The 18422-nt window shown below is 46.0% G+C and overlaps 1 protein-coding gene across 11 annotated transcripts in view; it reads left to right on the top strand.

Moving 5' to 3' along the window:
- The window catches only part of tbc1d4 (TBC1 domain family, member 4), a 292672-nt gene that overhangs the window by 256403 nt on the left and 17847 nt on the right, over nt 1–18422 (top strand). For all 11 annotated transcript variants that reach the window (XM_068034309.1, XM_068034310.1, XM_068034311.1 and 8 more), the window contains one exon: nt 1335–1579. In XM_068034309.1, coding sequence (XP_067890410.1) covers nt 1335–1579 — 245 coding nt within the window. The remainder of the gene's footprint in view (nt 1–1334; nt 1580–18422) is intronic.

Here is an 18422-nt window from a genome sequence, read left to right as displayed (position 1 = left end):
CACTCCAGAATTGGCCTTTATAGCCACTCCAGGCGCTGCTTCACAAACCACTGACCACCTCCAGGCGCGTATCCATTGTCTCTCGAGATAAGGAGGCCCAAAAGAAGAAGTATGGTATGCAATGCGTGTCTCTTTAAGCAAAAGCTTGTAGGTGAAAAGCTTGTGGGCTCCAGTGTTCTATCCTTCACCACCTGACTATCTGAGTTTTGACTACATTATCTTAAAAGTAGAGCTCAGCCATTCAGGAGCAGAATCAGGAAACACATTTTCACTCATAAGTCAGTGGAAGTCTGGAATTCTCTTCCCCAAAAGGCTGTAAATGCTGTGAATATTAGAGCACTCAAGACTGAGCTAGACAGATCTTCATTCAGTAAGGGTATGGAACGAAGGCAGTTAAATGGCATTAAGGTGAAGATCCACTTTAATTGAATGGTGGAGCAGGCCGGAGGGCCTACTCCTCTTCCTATAACTCACTTTAACCGCATCACTTGTGCCAGAGGATAATCCACTGGCATTAGAGCAAGAGATTGCAATAAAAAAAAGCAAGAGTCTGTCTAATTTTCAGAGGGTGCAGATTCAGGGACAGAGGGAGCCAACAGTATGGATCCGGCATCAGGAATCTGCTAAATTCCACCAGAAGCAAATTCAGGTTGTTTTTCTTCAGGTTTGCACTTGCTGATGTTCTATATTCAGTATATTCACACCTAATCTGTACTAATGCTTTGTCTTTCAAAACACCATTAACATATTGTTTGCCTTTGCTCCGTGACCTTTTGGTCAGCTATGTGGCCTGGTCCAATCTGCACCTTCTCCTTTGTTATCTCTTGCCCAACCCCCACCTCACTTGTTTATAATCTGTGACTTTTCTAATATTTGTCAGTTCCGAAGAATGGTCACTGACCCGAAACGTTAACTCTGCTTCTCTTTCCACAGATGCTGCCAGACCTGCTGAGTGAATCCAGCATTTCTTGTTTTTGTTTCAGATTTCCAGCATCCGCAGTATTTTGCTTTTATTCCTGAAATTATTGTTCTGCTACCGATCTCCACATGCATCCTGATGCCAGTTCAAGTGACTTTCTACCCTCCCTCTTATAGGATCTTCTCTGCTTCATGTAGCAATGCTAAGAATGTCACCTACTGCCAGGAATTGATATTACCTTTAACTGGTAGGAGGAACTCAATAATAATCACTGTCTACTTACAGTGAGAAGTATTATCTGTGATCCATTTGTTTTCCCAGTATGGAAAAAAACATAAACAGAAAATGCTGGAAAAGCTCAGCAGGTCAGGCACCATGAAAAAAATAACCGTGCTTCTTTCTTGTGTTCTTCCAGGACGAACATTTCCCACCCATGCATATTTCTCGGCACAGTTGGGAGCTGGCCAACTCTCACTGTTTAATCTCCTCAAGGCCTACTCATTGCTGGACAAGGAGGTGGGCTACTGCCAGGGCATTAGCTTTGTTGCCGGGGTACTCCTTCTGCACACAAGTGAAGAGCAGGCCTTCGAAATGCTGAAGTTCCTGATGTACGACCTCGTCTTCCGTAAGCAGTACAGACCCGACATGATGTCGTTGCAGGTATCGTGAGAGTTGTTCACCTTCTAACCAGAAAAAGCTTTAGAATTACGATGCAGTCAATCTATTTCTTGACCTATAACAAATCACATCTTTTCAGCTTGAGTGCAGAATAACTTGTATTGGCCTAAAGTTTCCAATTAGAAAATCTACTACACAGCAACGTTGCCTTGAATTTTTTTTTGGACTGTGCGGGGTGATTTATTTACACGCGTGACCCTTTTTTTTTGCGTGGCCGCACATGCGCGGTAACTTAAAGAAGTTGACTTGTCCGCGACTCGCGCAGGGATTTTTGGGTTGCTATGCGGTCACGCATCTTAGAGGGAACATTGCTTCACAGTATCTAAAATCGCCATGTTTCACCCAAATGAATTATTCGGCACAGCGACCAGATCTTTGTCCTACATCTCCTTGACATCTACCATTTGAGAATCGCTATTTATGTTTTCCAGCGGTGATTTCAACAATTACAGTACTCAAATGTTTTTGTATTTACGATAGGATGTATGACATGAGGTTTTATATAAAGCCGTAACAATATTGCACCCTTTATTTGCAGACATAAAGGGGAAGGCATGTCTATGGCGAATACCTTTTTATTCAAAATACTATACATACTGATTTACTTTTAGAGAACATAATGTAGATACCAATGTTTTGTTCAAAAGAAAACCACCGATTATCTCAACTTTTGGAAGCCATGTGAGGTTGGGCCTCTGTGCCTCCTTATGGAGCAGTTCTGTGATGTTATCTAAGGAATGATCCTGAAGGGATGTTTTTCATTTAGTGGAATTCTCAATGGCCTGAAAGCCGTTCAGCCTTGGGTGCCCTGGGAAATCTGCACTGCAGGCTGGAAACTCTGCAGCCCAGTTAGTAGTGTGCTTTCCCAGGATCTGAAACAGCTGTAAGGTCTTAGTCTCCATTGCTTGGATTGGAGCCACTCCGGAAGCTTCCCATTTGCAATGTCACAATGTAGGCTAGCATGGAGGGAAGTCTTAGATGCTGAAAGGCTCTCTCCCCTGGCTGGAGAGCCGAGAACCAGGGGGTACAGTCTCAGGATAAGGGACTGGCCATTTGGACTGATATGGGGGGAAATTTCTTCACTCAAGAGGTTGTGAATCATTGGAATTCTCTACCCCAGAGAGCTGTGGATGCTCAGTCATTCAATCCATTCAAGACTGAGATTGGTAGATTTTTGAACACTAAGGGAATCAAAGGTTATAGGGATAGAGTGGGATTGAGGTAGAATATCAGCAATGATCTTATTCAGTGGCAGAGCAGACTCGGGGTGGTGGCGGATGGGCTACTCCTGCCCCTATTTCTTCTGTTCTTAAGTCATGTTGTTCCCAAATAATAACAATCGCAACAGAAAAAAGTGCTGTAGTAAGAGGATTATTGGAGAGATCATGTGATTTTGCTCCCCTTTAAGTCTTTTTCTAAAAATCTGTTTCCTAGCCAACCGAGAACACAATTGGCTTTGACATACTACCGTTTTGCTTATATTAACATTCATGAATTTGTCCGAGATGTTGCCCATGGAATTTTTGCCTATCATTGGTCCCGAGTTGTATCTGGATCAATAGCTTATTTTTTTAAATTTTCAATGGTGCTGGATGTCTCACAGCTTGTGTCAATGACTAGTCTGGCAGTGAGGCTGTGTTGTATAATTGGTGTGAGTGGGCAGTAGGAGGACAGCAGCGTAAAATGATACAAGTCCTGTGACTGCCCAGCAGTGAAAGAGGAGAACAGGAGCCTAATGGCGTGGAAGAAGGAGAAAGCAGAGTACAATGGCAGAATTAGCTGGGGAGTGGTGAGTGAGTAACAATAGGCAGAAACTAGTTAGAATCGTAGGATGATACAGCGCAGAGGAGGCCATTCGGCCCATTGTGCCTGTGTGGGCTCTTTGGTAGAGCTGTCTAATTAATATCAGTCCCCTGTTCTTTCCCCATAGCCCTGGAAATGGTTTCTCTTTAAGTATTCATCCCATTCCCTTTTGAATATTCCTATTGAATCTTCCACCACCCTTTCATGCAGTGCATTCCCGATCACAACAAATCCCTGTCCAAAAAAAAAGTTTCCTCATGTCGTTTCTGGTTCTTTTGCCAATCACCTGAAATCTATGTCCTCTGGTTACCCAGCCGTCTTCTGCTGGAAAGAGTTTCTCTTTATTTAAAACCGTTCATGACTTTGAATGCCTCTATCAAATCTCCTCTTAACCTTCCGTGCTCCCAGAAGACCAGCCCCAGCTTCTCCAGTCTCTGCACATAACTGAAGTCCATCATCCCTGGTGCCATTCTCGTAAATCCGCTCTACACCCTCGCCAAGGCCTTGTGTCAGGCTGGTCTTTGAAGGAGAGCATGGGAATCCCATGGAGACAAATCCTGGGAAGTGGTAGGGTGGGGTCATCAATTGAAAAATTAGATTTATTCATTTCTGGGTGCAGTTTGTGTTTTAAAATAGTATTTCAGTGAAACATCGGCACTGAAAAGTAGTCGAACTTCACTAAAAGCAGCTGGGATGCAGGGCAATTTAACAGAGAATATTGTTTTTTTTGGTGGAATGTGCTTCATCATTTTTATGACTGAACCGGTCAGAAAATTGTAAAATAGATAGCAAAGGAAATTTTAAAAAACTAATGTGAATGTGAATTCCTCAAATGTGAGGAAACTTGTTATTTTAGACAGGGATTTGTTGTAATCTGGAATGTGCTGTTTGAAAGGGTGCTGGAAGATTCAATAGGAATATTCGAAAGGGAATGGGATAAACACTGGAAGAGAAAACATTTACAGGGCTATGGAAAAAGAACAGAGGAGTGGGATTAATTGAATATCTCTGCTGAATGTGAAAACCCCTGCCTACGACTCTGGATGAATGGACAGGACAGGACACAGACAGAAAACATCAAAAGTTTTGAACTTTTCCAATACAGAGGAATATGAATGTAGTGGCAGCGAGGTATGTGAAGTGGTGAAAGAGTGGGAATGCAGATTCACAGACACAGTTCCTCACATAGCTTCTGGTGGAGGCAAAAAAGCTGGAATTATTTCAGAAACAGCTGACTAGCAGTGGAAGGTGTATTGGGTTGCTCGAGACTGATGGATCAAGTTGCGCCTTCCTTACCTGTAAGTAGCTTGACATCTTGTGTTAGGGGAAGGACACTGAGCAGAGCCTCAGAAGTGACACATCAGCTGTCTGCTGCTGCAACATGTCTCCTGTTGACAGTTGTAGAACGGTCTGCACACGGTCCCAGGATCTAGCCACCTGCTTACACCTTTAAACTAAGAACGATGCAAGGGGGCGGGGGGCATAAGGGAGAGAAGAAAAATAATTTCAAAATGTGGCAAGTGTGCTCCCCAATTCAGTCAGTTTGAGAAGGTAGCTGCTGCTACCGATGTGAAATGTTGTCTGTCGTTCATTAGAAAAACAGATGCACATTGTACTAATTCACCACAAAGGTGAGAGAGACCAAATCTGCAGATACACCATCATGAAAGGAGCGACTGGAGCATTTGCAGCACAGGCAACATGCAGTAATGAGGGAAGGTTTGATCCACCGGAATTTTAGAAGCAGATCTAAAAATGGAAAACGCAGAAGGCTACGGTTGTTCTAACTCGATTACTTTTCGACAATTCCAAATTGCACGGTTTCCTTTGGACGTACCTCAGCTTTCTTTCCTCTCTAAAGGCTGTTGTGAAATTCAGCCAAGATGAAAAACAGTGTGAGATGAAAAATTGATCTGGTAATACGAGCACAGCCTTGTGCGTGTTGCATGACTCAGTGTCACCCAGGCAGGCACATACGGTTAGCTGCAGCAGTACATAATGAGACTGTCAGCAGCAAAGTGATTGTGTTCAGTGCAGCTCTGGAAATTATAAATGAGTGAACTAATAAAAGGAGGACATCCATTATTCAGAGTAACGCACGTTGTGAACTCGGCAACCCAGTGAAATCAATTCTGCGGCAGAAGATGATGCACAAGGAGGCCAGCAGATCTGGACTGCCTCTTTCCGAGACAGTTACAGGCAGTATAACACATAATTGGGAGCGTGATATGAGGGATTGCCATCTTGCTGCATATAGATGGCAGTCACAGGCTGCGAGGGTGAACCTTGAGCAGTTCATCAGCACATCTTGATCTCAAGACATGCCAGTGTGCAGATAGCTCCTCTGTATGTGTTAGGTTGACCTGCATAGATCTGGAGTTTATATCAGAAACATGCAAGCCTGATGCATACCCTGTTTCATTGCTCAGCTGCCGAGCAGACTAGGCAGCAATGTTATTTTGACATGAGCATTTAAGTATATATATATATGACATGAGCATATATGTACTGAATAATTTCTGTTTCAGGCAGATGAAATTCAAAAGTGACTTTCTGAATCTCAGACACCCTGATTGAACCATACGACTCTTATTGCAGTCTAATTCACATGACTAATTGTAATATGGGGCATGGTTTTCCAGAGGGTTTCAGGACCCTGTGCCAGCTCATATTATAGGAAGGATGTGGAAGCTATGGAAAGGGTGCAGAGGAGATTTACTAGGATGTTGCCTGGTATGGAGGGAAGGTCTTACGAGGAAAGGCTGAGGGACATGAGGTTGTTTTCGTTGGAGAGAAGGAGGAGGAGAGGTGACTTAATAGAGACATATAAGATAATCAGAGGGTTAGATAGGGTGGATAGTGAGAGTCTTTTTCCTCGGATGGTGATGGCAAACACGAGGGGACATAGCTTTAAGTTGAGGGGTGATAGATATAGGACAGATGTCAGAGGTAGTTTCTTTACTCAGAGAGTAGTAGGGGCGTGGAACGCCCTGCCTGCAACAGTAGTAGACTCGCCAACTTTAAGGGCATTTAAGTGGTCATTGGATAGACATATGGATGAAAATGGAATAGTGTAGGTCAGATGGTTTCACAGGTCGGCGCAACATCGAGGGCTGAAGGGCCTGTACTGCGCTGTAATGTTCTAATGTTCTAATTCTAATTCTAATATGGGGTTCAGAAGTCCACACTGTGTGGGAAACAATCACTCACTTGTGACTTGCCCCGATTCAGCCAATTAGTGTCCAGAAGGCAGGCTCACCGTCCAATTAAGGATGGGGGGTGGGCTCTCTCGAAGCTGGAGGGCCAATAGGAATCTCTGCAACTCGGAAACAGCAGCTGGATGCTCTTCCAGGTAAGTGAAGGGGTGGGAGCCCCAAAATGGAGGCACTCTCTCTCCAACTTTTTTGCATTTAAAATACAAAATGGCCTTTGCAGCCAGGCTCGCACTCCGGTGGACAGGAGGTTTGGTGAGACCCTCCACAGGGTGGCCTGCGGCTGCTGCTGAATCCAGGTGTGTGGGGGGCCTCTAAGCCTGCCAATGGCCGATGAATAAACCAGGTATATAGGCTTTCTGCCAATATTCCGCCGAAGTGATAGAGACTGTTCAGGAGAACTCAACTGCCACTTGCTGTCCGCCCCCACAAGGAAATTCTCAACACCTTTATTTATCCCTGCCCATGTGGGTCAGCAGAAGAACACTGAAGCTTATGTTCCATTGTTCTTCTCAGTTTAATCGCTTCCCTTTACGATTTGGTAAAACTTGGTCTAAGGGCTGGGATTTAAGGCGGGTCTTAATGGAGGAGAGGGAGACGGAATTGCTGAGCTAGAATTCCAGAGTGTGGGACCTAGATAGCTGATGGCCTGACTGCCAATGGTAGAGCAATGGGGGAATGCAGAAGAGGATGGAGTCAAAGGAAGAAGGTATTTGGGCATGTTGTAGGGCTGGAAGATGTTACAGAAATAGGAGGAGTAAAACTTCAAAAGAGGATTCCTGGCATCTCTTTCTATAACCCTCAGAGGGGTCTGAACAAGATGTATAAAAACCTGTTGGCACCACTCAGTCTCAGTGGCAGGCACGGATCAGTGCATGGGCCCCAGCTGTTCACAATATATATCAATGATTTGGATATGGGAATTAAATGTAGTATTTCCAAGTTTGGAGATGACACAAAACTAGGTGGAAGTGAGTCGTGAGGAGGAATTTCTTCACTTAGAGGGTGATGAATCATTGGAATTCTCTGCCCCAGAGGACTGTGGAGACTCAGTCGTTGAGTATGTTCAAGACTGAGATAGATAGATATCTACATAACAAAAACATCAGGGATACGGGGATAGTGCAGGAAAATGGTGTTGAAGTAGAAAATCAGCTATGATCTCATTAAATGGCGGAGCAGGCTCGAAGGGCTGAATGGCCTATTCCTGCTCCTGTTTCTTATGTTATGTAAGTCTCAGGCTAAAATTCTATTGCATATTTAGCCGTGACCATCTGGAGTCACGATGAAGTTCATACTGACTTAGAGGGAGGCCATTCGGCCCTTCGTGCCTGTGTGGCTCTCTGAAAGAGCTATCCAATTAGGCCCACAGCCCTGCAAATTTTTCATTTTCAAGTATTTATCCAATGCCTGATTGAAAGTGACGATTGGATCTGCTTCCACCAGCCTTTCAGGCAGCGCATTCCAGTTCGCAACAACTCACTGTGCAAGTAAACATTCTCCACACCCCTTCCCTGGCTATCTTGCCAGTTATCTTAAGTCTGTGTCCTCTGGACACTGATCCTCCTGGTAGTCATTTCTCCCCATCAACCTTATCAAAACCCCTCATAATTTTCAACACCTCTCCACACTTGAACACTATTTTCATTGTAAATAATGGTTACAGTGTAAAAAAAAAAGTATAAGCTTCTGGTTTATAATGACATTTATTTTCAAATATTTTACAATTCTGACGTTTATTTCGGAAAGTTAATACCAGGAGTAGATGGCCAATCAAACAGTTCTGATAATGGCATAATGAGTGATGTTCAGGCAGTTTACCTGAACCTTGTGTCAAGACAATGACGGGCATAGTTTAAAAAAGAAACTACACCCGTCCATGGCTCTTTATTGCCCGTTAACATAAAACATACTAAAACTGGTTAGATTAGACATTGAAGATGGTAAACCTACTTTTGCTTAGAAACATTGCTGGTCTCTCCGACCACCTTATCTTGGAGCTGGAGACCGTTCCCTCTGGCCCCCAGCAGCTTCCTTTGACCAACCCAATTTTAACCACGGGGCAGCTGCTTCCTGCTGATTTCCTGGTAGTTTTGGTCAGGAGGCCGACCTGAAAATGAGGCCCAGTGATTAAAATCGGCCAAAACCTGCGCAGTGCCCCTCCTGGACAGGAGATAAAATGGAGGCCGGCCTTTCATCTGCCTTATGATGAGCTACGCCACGGGTGACATGCTGCTATTTCTGAAAGATAGGGCTGAATTTTCCTGGCCCGTGGGAGGCGGGAGGAGTTGGAATATTGGGTCAGGATGGAAGCCCAATGTCTTCACGTTGGAACCGGATATTTTGAAGAGTGGCTGGCATGGTGGGAGGACCTCATGCTTGCATGGGGTGGGCACATAATTAAGACTGTTTAAAAGGCAACTAACTTCAATTTTATAAGGGCTTTCAGATTTTTCCAGAGTGCATGGGAACCGTGGGGCCTCAGAGCCTCGTCAGGTACAAGGAGGTAGTGAACTAGCAGGAGCTCAGTTCTGGCCCCAAACGACAGCCATCGTGAGTCTTAGAGAGCCTTTGCAGAAAGGCTAGAACAGTGCGGGCATTGGCATCGGTGGGGAGAAGGGGATAAGGTGTCAGAGTTGTGGGGGCATACTGCCAGAGTGGCGTAATGAAGGTGGCACTTGTGTGGGTAAAGGAGGGCTGGAAAGTGGCCCTGGAGACTGAATGAATCCACATGCCAGGAGCCTCGTTCACTCAGGTTTCAGTTCCTCCAGTGAAGCGGAGCATCAGAGAGGGAGAGAGCTGCAGCCATAGACAGAGGGGCAGCAGCAACGAAAGGGGACCCAGGAACGCCAGCCCTGGTGGGGTGGAGGTGGGTAATCAGAGGAGAAGGGTGCAGAGGGCCTCACGGCCAGCCTTCTGTGAAGAAGAGGTTACCCATCAGAGAGGGTCTATAGGCCGAGGCTCAGCTACTTTCAGATGTAGGAGCAGCTGTGTCGCCAAAGACTGTATCTCTCCAGGGAGGTGGGCACTGAGTTGTGTACCATGGTGGAAGACAAACTAAGCCCCATAGGAAGTGGTGACCACCCAATGCCAGTGGCACTGACGGTTACCATGGCGCTGAATTTCTACGCCTCTGGATCATTCCAGGGATCCACTGGAGATGTGTGTGGGATCGTGCACTCTATGGCTCATCGCTGCATTAAGATTGTCACCAATGCCATGTTCAAGAAGGCCAACCAATACGTGTGCTTTCACACTGATCTGGACAATCAGGGTGATAGGCTATCGGGTTTGGGGCCATCGCTGAATTCCACCAGGTGCAGGGTGTCATCGGCTGTATACATGTGACCATCAAGGTTCCTACAGACCAGCTGGAGCCTTCATCAACAGGAAGGGCTTCCATTCGCTCAATGTACAACTGGTCTGTGACCACAGCAAACACTTCCTTCAGGTGTGTGCACAGTTCCCAGGAAGCAACCACAATGCCTACATTCCTCGGTGTCAGACCTTTTTAGTACTCTTGTGCACTTTCAAGGATGGATACTGGGTGACAAGGGCTACCCATTGAAGATATGGCTACTGATGCCTGTGAGGAACTTTAGCATTACTGCAGAGGAGAGGTACAACATCTGTCGTGGCATAACTCAAGCGACCATTGAGCGGGCCACAGACTTTCTGAAGATGCAGTTCCGATGCCTAGACAGATCTGGTGGAGCCCTACAGTATGGCCCAGCAAGGGTCTCCCATTGTGTTGTGCTGTGCCCTCCATAACCTGGCAGTACAGAGGGGAGAGAATTGAACACTGAGGATATGAATAATTATTTAGTAGTACAGAACGTGAGTATTGCTGAAAATAGAGACATGTTGTCAAAGCTTTTTGTGTTGATCTCATCAAGACAATTCGCAAGAATAACCAATGTAAGGCAAAGCAACAACTTTATGTATGAGAAGAGAGTGCTGATTGGTTGGCAAGTGAACTCTGATTGGTAGCGGCATTGCCATGGAGAATGCACCAGTTTATGCTAACTGTCAAGCTTTGTTTGAAATTTAAACCAGGCAGCTTGACGCTAATTGGTCAAGGCATTGCCCTGAGGAATGAATCAGCGAATGGCTGTCACTTATTTTGTTTAGCTGAAACATGCTCAATGTGTGTATATGTTCTTTCTGTCTGCAAAGAACAGGGCCCTGTGTATTAATATATGTAGCTTCCAGTACATGCAAATGTGCATCACTGCGAGACCTACTGACAATCCTAAATTGATTGTCACATCTGTGGTGTGCTCACCAGATTCTGATCCCAGATGTACTCACCAACTGATGTGAGAGTATTTGCACTGGTGGGAAGTGCAGGGTAATGATGTGATGGTGCATCCTCCGAGGCTCCCTCTTCCTCCTCAGAGGTAGATGACTGTCCGCCAGTCTCTTGAGCTGTCTGCTCATCTCTTTGATCTGAGTGAGAGAGAAGAGTAATTGGAGAATAATGCGCATTACATCACGCCAGTCAGTCCACTCTGAGTGTGGAGCTCCATATGAACTGTGGTGGTCACATGAGCACTATGCCTCATGTTTGCCAGAGACTGTCTTGTGCCCATGTATTTGGCCACTCACTGATCTCGGGCTCCACTCTCATCTTAGCTATCGACTGGCTTGCATGCAGCCCTCAGGGCTCCAGAGCCTCTTCCTCCATCAGCGTCAAGATGGTGAGATATGGAATGCCACTGCTGGTCTTCGCCCTTTTCCTCGCATTGTGGGTTGTCTTTTCCTGCAAACACATACATGTGCATTGTTACTTGGCCAACAAAGACACACATATCGCCTATGCTATTGGCTGCCTGACTGTCCATGATGGTGCCACAGGAATGCCTCCTGCATGCGGCCACTCAGAAGCAGCAGTGCAGGAAGCAACTGTGAAGGACTTGGGCCATTCATCAATATCTGCCAATGCTGCTGCTTGGCCAGTGCCAGAGACTGGGCTGACATTCCTTTTCTAACTGGCTCACCCTTACGCCTTGCCGCATGAACGCTTCAAGAAAAGCAAAGTGTGGTGCGCCTACCTTGGTGGATCTCCTGACGTCATTCACTCTCTTGCGGCACTGCAGCCAGGTTCTAGGGATGACCCCATGGCTGCTGATCTCCTCTGCAATCTCTGTCCAGCTTTGCTTGGACAGGCGGGTGGGTCTCCTCCTCCCGTCCCGGGAGAAGAAGACCTCCCGCCTTGCCCGAACAGCCTGGAAGAGAACCTGCAGGGAGGCATCGCTAAACAATGGGGCTACCTTGCCTCTGTCATTGCTGGACGGGTCTTCTTTTATTGCTCTTCCTCTCAGGCTTCTTTGCTGCTGGATCTATTCCAAAGAGTGCTAGCAGCTCTTTAAAGGTGACTGCCAGCAGTTAATTGGACGGCTGCTGCTCTGTAGGATTCCCTAGCTCACCCCCACCCAAACTGCAGCACCTCCCGCTTCCAGTCCCGGCAGCAGAACTGTGGGCATCATGGAAAAATTCAGCCCATAGTCTCCATTAGATAAAGCAACAAGGTTATTAAGCAAGCACGTTTTGTGAAGTACCGTTCAATAAGATTAACTGGTCTAGAGGTGTAAAGGAGATGTATAGTCCTGCTTCAGATCCAGTGTGGGATTAAAATAGGACCATCCGTGACCTTCAGTATTTTACATTTTGGGACCTGTTCCTTTTGATAAATTGCATGCACGTAAATAATTTCACAGCTGTAGGGTGATCTTTTTACCTCTGATTATTGCTCCCAGCTTTGGCTCAGCTCTTCCATCATTCTCCTGAAGTGACGGTTAGATAAGGGCTGAAGAGAAACCGCTGCAGAAGCAGATTTTACAGCCAGCCTGCTGTGTTCTGTGCTACACCATGCAGCTCTTTGGATTTACCTCGAGGAGTCCTGTCAGCTCGGTTTTTCATGTTTACAGTCATGCTTTAGAACATCCCTCTGCTGTATATCAGGCCGGTAAGGGGGTGCGATTGGTCTGTGTCCGTTCCGCAGAACAGACTTGATTCCAAAACCCGCCAGATTTTCCACCGGTTTCTGCGATTGGTGTATTGCAGGCTGCCATTTTGCACGCCTGGAACAGCCTAAATTCGCCATCTTGAGAGTGCTGTGAGGCTCACTGTCCATCCATGGTAGTTGGTATACATAGATTTAGGCACAAGAGTAGGCCATTCAGCCCCTTGCACCTGTTCTGCCATTCATTTAGATCAAAACTGATCTGTAGTTTAACGACATCTACCCACCTTGGTTCTTTATCCCTTATTCCCTGTCTTCACAAAAATATGTGACAAGCAGGATGGAGCAAATGGCCACCTTCTGTGCTCTACGATTCTATGAAATCATAAGGCTAGTTTAGTGCACATGAACTCACATCTGTCCTGTGATCTTTTCAGCATTGACGGTTGCTCCATTATTGAATGATAGGAAATGTAGCCCCCAACAAATGAGTACGTTTATAAAAACAGAAAGTGCTGGAAATACTCAGCAGGTCTGGCAGCATCTGTGGAGAGAGAAACAGAGTTAATGTTTCAGGTCTGTGACCTTTCATCAGAACTGGCAAAAGTTAGGTTTGCCACCTAACCACCCATCCGAGAAGCTTATCTATGTCCACCTGCAGTCCTTCACAGTTCTTCTCTGAATTTGCTGTTCCCTCTAATCGCCCTTCCTGATTTAGTACAATCAGCAAATTCTGATACCGACCCTTCAATAGAAAGAAAGACTTGCATTTATATAACGCCTTTTACAACCTCAGGACATCCCAAAACATTTTTCAGGCATGGCAGTACTTTTGAACTATAGTCACTGCTGTATTGTAGGAAACACAGAAGCCAATTTGTGCACAGCAAGCTCCACCAACAGCAATGTGATAATGATCAACTAATCTGTTTTCTTCATGTTGATGAGTGATAACTATTGGCTGGGACACCAGGGATAAATCCTTCTTCAAATTAGTGCAGTGGGATCCTTTACATCCAGGGCAGAGGAGGCCTCAGTTTAACATCTCGTCTGAAAGATAGCAATTCTGACAATGCAGCACTCCCTCAGTACTCGCAATGGAGTGCCAGCCTAGATTCTTATTCTCAAGTCCTGTCCTGCAGGGGGAGGGGGGGGGGGGAATTTTATGCTGTCCCCCATGGCAGGTTTGGAGGCTGGGAGGGCATAAAATTGGGTGGGATGGTGGGGCGGGGTTGAGGGGTTCCCGGCATCATACCACTTCTGCCAAAATTTAGTCCAGAGTGAGAAGGCCTATGAATGGCCTTCCCGCCCCGCTGCCAGTTGAGGCCCTTAACTGAGCAATTAACCCCCAGTTAAAGGCCTCTTCCCACTGCAGCCACAATTAGCCATGCGGCCCTATTGCTGCACGGGAAGCACAGCACGAGAAACAGCACGGGCTGTTTCCCAGCTCGGGAGGAATGGGGTGCTCTCTTGTTAAAAGACACAGTGTCTGAACAAGGGACTCGATATTGGGAAGGGGGTTTGGCCTGCTGAGAGCCACCACCCTGCCCTTGCTGCCGATCCCCCTCCCCTGCGATCCCCCCACCCCACGAGACCCCTCCCTGATCTACCTGTGGCCCAGGTCCAGCGACACTCCTTGACCTGCGGTACGTGCTCCTCCAGCAGCAGCCACCACCTCCATGGCGGTGCTCAGCTGCCACCCTCTGATCAGCATGCAGCTCTCCAAGGGCAAGACTTCCGGTGACGGGGTCCTGATCCTGTGGAAGGCCTGCTGCTGTTCACTTAAGTGCCTGATTGGCACTAGATTCGACGGGCCTTCCAGAAAAGAGGCGTCTTGGGATCTCTGCGTCACTTTTTCTGGACCCCGACTGCCAGGACAAAATTCCCCCCCAGAGCGGGACTGGAATTCATAACCTCTGACTCAGCAGCGAGTGTGATATCAACTGAGCCATGGCTGGCAGTTCCGAAGGCCTGGTTATATATAGTAAATAACAGCAGCCTGCATATAAGCCCCTGTGGAATACACCTCATCATGTAGCCTTTGCTTTCTGTCCTTTAACCCCTCTCTAATGGTGCATTTCCCTTAATTCTGCTGCTATTTTTACCACAAGTCTCTAGATGAATCTTTTTGAAAATCCGTATAAACATGTCCAATTTATATGTTTTTCCAGTGCTCATTTACCAGCACTTTAGTTCACCCTGTGATTTTATACCGTGCTGGAGAGTTGAGCATTTGCTGCTCAACAACCAGCTGAAAAGCCTCCTCACTGTTGGGGTGAGATAGACAGACTTGCATTTATATAGCATTTTGCACAACCACCTGACGTCTCAAAGTGGTTTACAGCCAATGAAGTACTTTTGAAGTGTTGTCACTGTTGTAATGTAGAAAACGCAGCAGCCAATTTGCACACAGCAAGCTCCCACAAACAGCAAAGTGATAATGACCAGATAATTTGTTTTTTATGTTGATTGAAGGGATAAATATTAGCCAGGACACTGAGGATAACTCCCCTGCTATTCTTCGAAATAGTTCCTTAGGATCTTTTACATCCAGCTAAGGGTGAAGACAGGGCCTCAGTTTGATGTCTCATCTGAAAGATGGCACCTCTGACAGTGCAGTGCTCCCTCAGTACTGCACCTGATTTTTGTGCTCGAATCCTGGAGTGGGAATTGAACTGGAACCGTGTGAGTCGGAGGCGTGAGTGCTACAACTGAGCCATGGCTAGGGTTGGCATGGGGTGAGAGGTAGAGAAAATTAAAGTTCAGGTGAAGCGAAAAACTGAGTGAGACTGCAAGAAAAGTATCCTCTGCAACATCCCATGATTAAAGTAATTTCACTTTTCGATAGACTAAACTGTTGGTTTTACTAATGGCCTCCAGACCATTTAAATGCACATCCTGCATAATGCTGTTAACCATATTTCCCACTGTGAATGTTAATCTTAACAGGTCTCTAATTCCTTGGTCCTTACCTTACTCCCTTTTTTTGGATATCTCGCCCACATTTGACACCCCTTCAACACTTAGGTACAGCTCCAGTCTATTACATGTCACCTGTTAGATATGATACAACTAAGTGTTTCATCACTCACAGAAAGCTGCCCTTGTAGGATTCCTCTCATATCCTTAACCATTCCAGCAATGTTTGGTACAAGGATAAGCTGCATGCTGTAATAGTATAGGGTTGGGAAAGCTTACATATGGTCAACAGCAAAGAAACAGGCCATTCAGCCCAACTGGCCAATGTCAGCATCTACGCTCCACATGAGCCTCCTTTTGCATGTCTTCATCTAACCTTAGCTGTATATCCTTCTATTCCTTTCTCACGCTTTTATGTGCTGATGTGATAAAAATGGCTGTCTGTACAATCTTCCAACCATTTGCTTTTGTCCTCTTCCATTCATTACCAACTGATGTGCATTCAAGTCAGTCCAAAGTCTGAACTCATAGAAATGAATGGAACCACACTGGGTACATTTAGGTAGCTGTGACATGGGAAGACAGCAGCCTTTCCTTCGCTCACTTGCAGGGGTGGGACACAATGGAGTGGGGGAAGGGGCAGCCTGCATGATGCCGGCAATTTTGCCGTGTAATGTGAATGTTGCTAATAATTAGTCGCTCAACAACCATAATTGGTATTTTGACGTGGGTGCGCAGGTTGCCAGCACCAGACTCAATGGGCTGAATTTTACCAGCCTCTCAACGTTGGGGGTTGAGGAGGGGGGCCCGTAAAATACTTGCGGGAGAGGCCTGCTATGACCTCTGATGCTGAGAAGGCCCCACCTCATTTTACCAGCCGTGGGGAGGCCTCGGTGTGGCCTCGGTGAGGCCTTCATTTGCCTACTCAAACATATTCAAAAAAATGTTAATTAACTCACCTATCGCTGTTCCACGCCGATATTGTGGCCGGTGGCTGGAAGTCCCGCGCCTTCCGAAAACTGTTTGGGACTACAAGGCAAGACACTGGTGAGGAGGGGGTAATGAATGAAATTAGCAGGGCAGGGGTAGGAAGAACACTTTTTATTGGCTGTGGGGATAGTGGCAAGCAGTTGAAGGACAAATGTGCCGAGGTTGGGGCGGAAAGTTCGATTTGGAAATGAAATATATTACCGACATATAAGCCAATAAAAAACCATTGTGGGGAGGGTGGTCCAGCTTTTAATTACCTTTTTAAAGATGATTCACATAAATTCACTTTGTTCCTAAGGGCTTGAAGCCCTTTAAAAATGGCAGCTCTACGTCATTGGGGGCAGCCTTTCCGCCCCCTCCATTTAAATAGCCCCCATGCGGAATCTCGTGCGGGCTCAGCGGTGGCACATTCGAACCGGAAGGCCGCCAACTTCAAAGCGTGCCACCGCGATTTGCGGCGCGCTAATAAAATTCAGCCCAATCTATCCCTGGGAAAAGCGGCCGGAGGCGGGAACTTGTCGGCAAACCGGCCCAACTCCTTTTTGTCCATAATTTGTTTGTACCCCCACCACCCTCCTCCAACGGCCTTGAAAAATTCACCCAATGTCCCGAAAGGGGATAAAAAGCAAGGGTCCTACCCAGTGGGCCCATTCCAAGGGGACTGGGCCTAGTGGTTTGAACCACCTTTCTCTTTTGGCCATTTTAACATCAGGAGGAATATATGGGAATCCAATAAAGGAAAAGATTTGGGTGTGCATTACTTATGAGCCCTTACAGTGCTGTGAATTCCACCACAGCACACTCCACGTTTTCTTCAACTGTTCACTTGATAAACCCATAAAGATGGTAATGACCAACACAACTCAGGACCAGGTGAGGGGAGTACAATAGCATTCATTAGAAAAGTCCTCTGTTCCGTCATGATTCACGTTTGGAGGGATCAGTGTCCTGGGGAAAGAGTGTTGCTGTGGTGCTCTAAAATTTCACAGTATGTGTGTGACATGCTGTGTGCATGCAAGCGTGTGGTTTATTCCATCATTATTTTTAATAATAAAATGTACTTGGTGGAAGGCAAATGTTATTGTGGATGATCTTAACTATGATTCCAATATCTGACAGTCTTTATTACAATAATATGTTTTATTATTAATACTCCATTATATTAATATTACTATGGTCAGCACTTCTCTAAACTTTGCTCCTCCAAAACTACACATACACTGTTCTACAGGCTCTTCCTCTTCTGTCCATCATCACTATGCTGAAATCAAGACTGATTGCCCTATCTCCTGCTCATACATTCCCAGGATTTTGTCGAATGTGTGGCAGTCCTTAGCCCTCTCAGTCTTCCTCTTCCTCCTACAATCATCAGTCTTTCTAACCCCAAACTTATTACCCTTTACTTTATTTTCCAGTCTACATTTTATAGCCAATTGATCTTAAGCCCTATATTAGATGTTCTATTAATAAGAGCCCACCAAAACTTTTAAACTTAAAGGCATTTTAAATAACTTTTTAACAAAAGGAATTGATTTATTTGCATAATGATATCTCTCTTGCCCCATACCATATCCTGCACTGCAGGTCTTCACCCTTCGTATCTGTTTACCTATTTTTTTTTCTCCTTGTGAATTTGTGTTCCTCACACCTGATCCCGATGTACAGTGCGATGAGCGCAGGTTGTTCTTCAGTCCCCAGCCAGAGTGGCCATTCTTCCTGTGTAGAGCCACCTTTGAGTGTCGGTGTGCTATGGTGGGGGAGTGGGTGGGTAGGCACCAGAGACAAGACCAATGCTGCCATTGTGCAATTCCAGCGAAGCTCATTGGATGCTGATCAGCCATAGGAATCTTTGGTTGGCTGAGACTGGGGGCAGTGAGACCAATGTAGCACTGTCCAGGGTGAGTTCCGTGAACTCACTGAGCCTTTGTGAGAACTG

Source organism: Heterodontus francisci, chromosome 6 (assembly GCF_036365525.1).
Source record: "Heterodontus francisci isolate sHetFra1 chromosome 6, sHetFra1.hap1, whole genome shotgun sequence".
Classification (NCBI taxonomy): Eukaryota; Metazoa; Chordata; class Chondrichthyes; order Heterodontiformes; family Heterodontidae; genus Heterodontus; species Heterodontus francisci.
Note: the sequence above shows the minus strand (reverse complement) of the source record. Positions and strands in the feature narration are given on the sequence as shown.